Source organism: Sinocyclocheilus anshuiensis, unplaced genomic scaffold, assembly GCF_001515605.1.
Source record: "Sinocyclocheilus anshuiensis isolate Anshui unplaced genomic scaffold, SAMN03320099.WGS_v1.1 scaffold396, whole genome shotgun sequence".
Lineage (NCBI taxonomy): Eukaryota > Metazoa > Chordata > Actinopteri > Cypriniformes > Cyprinidae > Sinocyclocheilus > Sinocyclocheilus anshuiensis.
Window position 1 is genome coordinate 1,478,762 of NW_015558623.1, and position 5,327 is coordinate 1,484,088.

General features: G+C 35.9%; 1 protein-coding gene across 1 annotated transcript; it reads left to right on the forward strand.

The window, feature by feature from the left end:
- The first annotated feature begins 3,350 nt into the window (after positions 1–3,350).
- LOC107680728 (toxin MIT1-like) lies at positions 3,351–4,769 on the forward strand. Its single transcript, XM_016476764.1, has 3 exons — positions 3,351–3,422; positions 4,434–4,559; positions 4,644–4,769. The coding sequence occupies exons 1-3, from the start codon at positions 3,351–3,353 to the stop codon at positions 4,767–4,769; spliced, it is 324 nt and encodes a 107-aa protein (XP_016332250.1).
- Positions 4,770–5,327: the final 558 nt, after the last annotated feature.

Sequence of the window (5,327 nt, forward strand, 5' to 3'; positions counted from 1 at the left end):
TAAATGAATGGCAAAATGTTAATTTACATCCATCCATCCGTATGTTGTCTTATTGTTCCATCCATCCATCCATCTGTATGTTTTATCATTATATCTATCCATCCATCTATCCATATGTTGTTCTATCATTCTGTCCAACCATGTACAGTATCCGTATATTATCCATCCATCCATCCATATATTGTTCTATCATTCTAGGCATCCATCCATCCATTCATCTGTTTATTGTTCTGTCAATCTATCCTGCCTTCCAACTCTACTATATATTGTTTTATCTGTCTATCCATCTATACATTGTTCTATTGTTCTATCCATCCATCCATCCGTATATAGTTCTGTCAAGCTATCCTGCCTTCCAACTGTACTATATTTTGTTTTATCTGTCTATCCATCCATATATTGTTCTATTGTTTCATCCATCCATCCATTTGTATATTGTCCTATCATTCTAGTCATCCATCCATCCATTAGTCTGTATATTGTTCTGTAATTCTATCCTGCCATCCATCCTATTTCATCCATCTGTAAACTGTTCCATCCTTCCATCCATATAATATTGTTGGCAGACCACTAGCTTTTGGAACTTACCTGTCTGATTATTACAATGATAAACGAATGATCGATAAATCTGAACCTAACGTTACTCATCAAATATCTCTTACAAAATGGATGAGTCCGAACGCTCTCCTCTTGTCCTCTTTCTCGTTAGAGACCTTGGCAAATCTGTTTTTTGTTAGGTTTCTGTTTAGCATTAAACATTTATACTCCCCACTATTTCTTTGTAAGTCCTTCATAGGCTACAAAAGAGCTGCTATGTAATCATCTCTACTGCAGTTTGCTTAAATCCCGTCTCTAAACCATCTGCTCCATTTACGCAAGCATAATAAAGGATTATGGCACTGGATTAAGGGGGTCTTGTTAACAAACCATGATACCACAGAGAAAGCTTAGATAAACATGTATAGCTGAATTTTACGGTGCAAGACTGCAATTCTGGACCTCTGCTCATATGGTCCTCTTTAACCATTCACATCACTTTTGGTCTGAAGTCAAAGCATACCGGCACTAATAATTCAGAGATGATGTAGAAGAGAAGCAGTGTGGGGGAAGAAGGCCAAACACCTGGCGCACAGAGAGAAATAGAAAGAGAGAGAGGCACTAATGGGATATTAATAAGTCCTTTATGAGGCTGAAACTACATTACTGTGCTGGCAACAATGTCCACTATTTTGAAAGCAGAGCTGAGGTGTGTTTAATTTGACTTTTAAAAAAATCATCTGTGAACTAAATTGTGCAAACTACAAAGAAGCAGAAGGATGTGCTTGAACATTTACAAACGCCATTGTGCTGTAGAACAAATTGCTGCTGCCATTACCTGCCAGTTCGAATGTAATGGGCCAATGGCCATTGGCAAGTAAGTTGTGAAGCAAATATTTTGTGTTTGTTTTACTCTTCATGCAGATCGATGTACAAACAAGTGGATGGACACATAATTGGCAAAACTCCATAATAAAATGAAGGGGTCGAGTAACACAATCCATGTACGAGAGTATTTGGACACTTAAGCCAGTGTCACACTTATATGGGCATTGCTTAAACTTTACGGTCTTTTATTTCCAAGGAGTTATTTATTATTAAAAATAGATTTCATTATTTTTGTTACAAGAAGGACACATTCAAAGATATTTTATCAGACCTTTTATTTTTGCTACTTTTCAAATGCATATGCATAAACTTTATTGTTTTATCCTTGTCCCAAATCCAGGCTTTCAATCGTTAAATATTACAAACCATCATACAAATAGGAATGATTACAATTAAAACTATGATACTCTAGAGAGAGTGAAATAAATAAACCATATGTATTGTGAGAAAATAATTTGTTTTATTTATATATTTATTTATTTACTAGTTTACCAAGGTGAAAGCTTTTGAGATGAAGTTTGAGGCATGTGATGTGTGAAGAAGACTAGAAAATCAAGGTAAATATAACTTACTGTATGAACAAAATATTATGGTACATAATTTCCAATCAAGCAGCAATTTTGTCAAAATATGCAAAAAGTGTGAAAATATTATTTAATTGTGTATATTTAACATAAAATACCTACTGTACCATAAACCTTGACAAGAGGCTAATTTTAATCACCACTGTCATTTCCAATACATCATTATTTTAAACACAGTACATAATTTGAGATGTGGTGTGTAATTACCAATAAATACAATTTATAGCAATAATTCCACTTGGTTTGATATTTTGTTTTCTACAGTGACATTCATACATCGGTGGCTGAAGTGTCCAAATACTTCACTTGACACTTCAGTTAACACTTGCATGCCTAAAACAAAGCGAGGTATATAATTTATTTGTCTATACCCAAATGAAAAGTTTATCTTAGTTTATCTTTTTGGGTGCTTTCTAAATTTCCGTGATCACAATTTTGACAGGCAGCTCTTTCACATTACTTACTGTGCACAAAGGATTTTTTCAACTTCTTCTCCACCTTGAACCACCATTGTTAATGCTCAAGGACATTTGCATCTGACGTTGCCATCCCTGGCCTGGTGAACCAACACCATTCATAGCTTCCCTTCATCATTTTTTTTCCCTCACCATTTTTCATTGCCATTTCAGCCATTCATTAGAGCAAGTATTGAATAAAAATAACTGAAAAAAAACCCAGGAGTGGGGTTTTAAAAAAACACCTTTTGTGTGGCACACATCGTTTTTGACAGATTCATGAAATGAAATTTGGGTCCAAACAGGTTTGGAAGCATTGGGAAATATTGTAGGTTTTACAGGTCAAATTATTATATTTTAATGTAACAGTAATTCACAAAAATGACATGCACAAGGACTTGTTAATTCTCAAATTGTGTATTATTGTTTTAAATGCAGATAATATAGGCATTTAAATGGCAACAGACCAGGTTTGGACAATGGAAAATATATTATTAGGTATACGGGAATGTTATAATTGGGATGTGAGGGGAGTTCAACAGTATTACCTTGGATTTCTTTGTTCCTCTCTTTCGTACTCCATCTCTGTCACGTATGAAGACGTGACTCACTGATAACTCTGAATGAAGGACAGTGCTTATAAACCATCCGTCCCTCATCAGAACAACTGAGCAGCTGCCTCTCTTCCCATTTTGGAGTATACAGTACATACATATACTCACATATTACGTGACAACCATCTGTACCTGTGGTACATTGCCACTTGAAGAAAAACTATACTTTAAAGTCTTTTTTTTTTGGTGTGTCTGAGCAGAAAGCAGTTTGTAGTGCTTGGAGCCCCCCCACTTCAGGGGAGAGAAACCTGTGACACCAGCATTTGAAGATCATGACATCCAACATTTCGATCTTTCTCTGCCTGTTGCTGGTGTCTTGTGGTTCGACTGCAGTCATCACCGGGGTGAGTGACTCTTACAACTTGAAGAGCCAGTCTGGTCAAGTGGATTGAAAACTATAAAACTATTACTCTAAATTATTGTTTTTATCTATTAATTTCTAGTAGTAATGTATTTTGGAATGATTGACTTATACATTTCATTTTAAGGCATTTAATTATTTACTCTGCATCTATACTTTATTTATACTTCTATAAATGCTGTGCCATTTATGTGTATGTTCTGCTGTAGACCTTTTTTTCACCATAGCATTATTTAGAACAAATTATAATATATTTTTTATGTCTGCAATGTGGCATTATGTTTGTGTGTATATTTAGATTTTTGTACATTTTAACAAAATAAGAGGCAGCATATATATATATATATATATATATATGTGTGTGTGTGTGTGAGAAATTATTCAATCAAAGCTCTGCATTATTCTTTTAACATTACATGTTTCCGGATTTTAGTGCAATCACACAAATCACACAAGGGATGTAATAATAAAACAATAAATGTAATATTCCAATGCACATATGCACAGATTCATGCATGCATCAAATGTTTTTCAATACTAAAGTTTGAAACTCTCAGAGCATTTCTTAGAGAGCAGAGATTCCGTGCTGTTTGACATGAATGTGTTGGGATGCTGAATTGCATTTCCTCCACACCTATCAGTACAATAAAGCCTACAGCACTCCCAAAATATTTGAGAGTGCTGTCAGAACACCCCAGGCCTAATGGAGATGGAGGCATGGCATTTTCAAATGCACTGAGACCATCATCCTACACAGTCTGTCAGGGCAAATCAGTTGCCTGGATCCACAAGAGAAAATCCTATGCCACTTTTGGGCTCCTACTCACTACATAGCTTTAAAAATACTTCAGATTGGTCATATGGTGCTATTTTACTGCATGAGGAGGACACACTGAACATTTCAACACTGATATGGTTTCTCACTAGAGTCGAAAGTGGACATGTTGATGTATTTATAATGAGAAAGGGCCCTAAGACCTGTGTGTGTGTGCAGGCATGTGAGAAGGACTCTCAGTGTGGAGGTGGCATGTGTTGTGCAGTCAGCCTGTGGATCCGGAGCCTGCGAATGTGCATCCCAATGGGTCAGGAGGAAGAAGACTGTCATCCAATGAGCCATAAGGTTCATTTCCTCACTTTCCTCCTCACTTTCATTATGATTTTTTCCTATCCCTATCCTGTTTTTTAATCTTTAATTTCTGTTTAGGTGCCGTTCTTTGGCAAGAGACTCCATCATACATGCCCTTGTCTGCCCAACCTATCCTGCATCACAATAGCTGATGGCAAGTCCAAATGTCTCCCGCCATTTCCCTTCCAGGATCAGTACCTGTGATGAAGATGTTTACCTGTATACCATGCAAGTGTTTGTATAAAGTGTATAGTTGTAAAAGTGTTTTCTTGATTGATTTTAGATTGATATTATTGACTTGATTTTATTTAATTTAATTTGGGTATGGTCAGCGTGTTGTGGTTGTTATCAGAGCGGTGTGCAACAACTCTTTGACAGTTCAGTAGTCAAGGACTAAAGCACAATCATTCTGTTTCTTACTGAACCGTTTCATATTTTTGATAATGTTTTATCAACATTTAAAGGTTCCAATGTCGAAATCAGATCTATTATTATCAGGTCATGCACACTGTAATTTCATTTCATTTAGCATTAAAGGGATAGTTCACCCAAAAATGAAAATTTGATGTTTATCTGCTTACCCCCAGGGCATCCAAGATGTAGGTGACTTTGTTTCTTCAGTAGAACACAAACGAAGATTTTTAACTCAAACCGTTGCAGTCTGTCAGTCTTAGACCCAGGGTTTAGGAATGTGAAGCATCATTTTATGAATAACCAGGATTCATTTTTAACCCAGGGTAAATTATGAGCCGTGTGAAACAA

Bases quoted from the DNA above. Each gene is read 5' to 3' on its own strand.
- LOC107680728 (XM_016476764.1), top strand. From the start codon at position 3,351: ATGACATCCAACATTTCGATCTTTCTCTGCCTGTTGCTGGTGTCTTGT. The intron at 3,423-4,433 runs GTGAGTGACTCT...GTGTGTGTGCAG, and splicing joins CGACTGCAGTCATCACCGGG to GCATGTGAGAAGGACTCTCA. The intron at 4,560-4,643 runs GTTCATTTCCTC...ATTTCTGTTTAG, and splicing joins GTCATCCAATGAGCCATAAG to GTGCCGTTCTTTGGCAAGAG.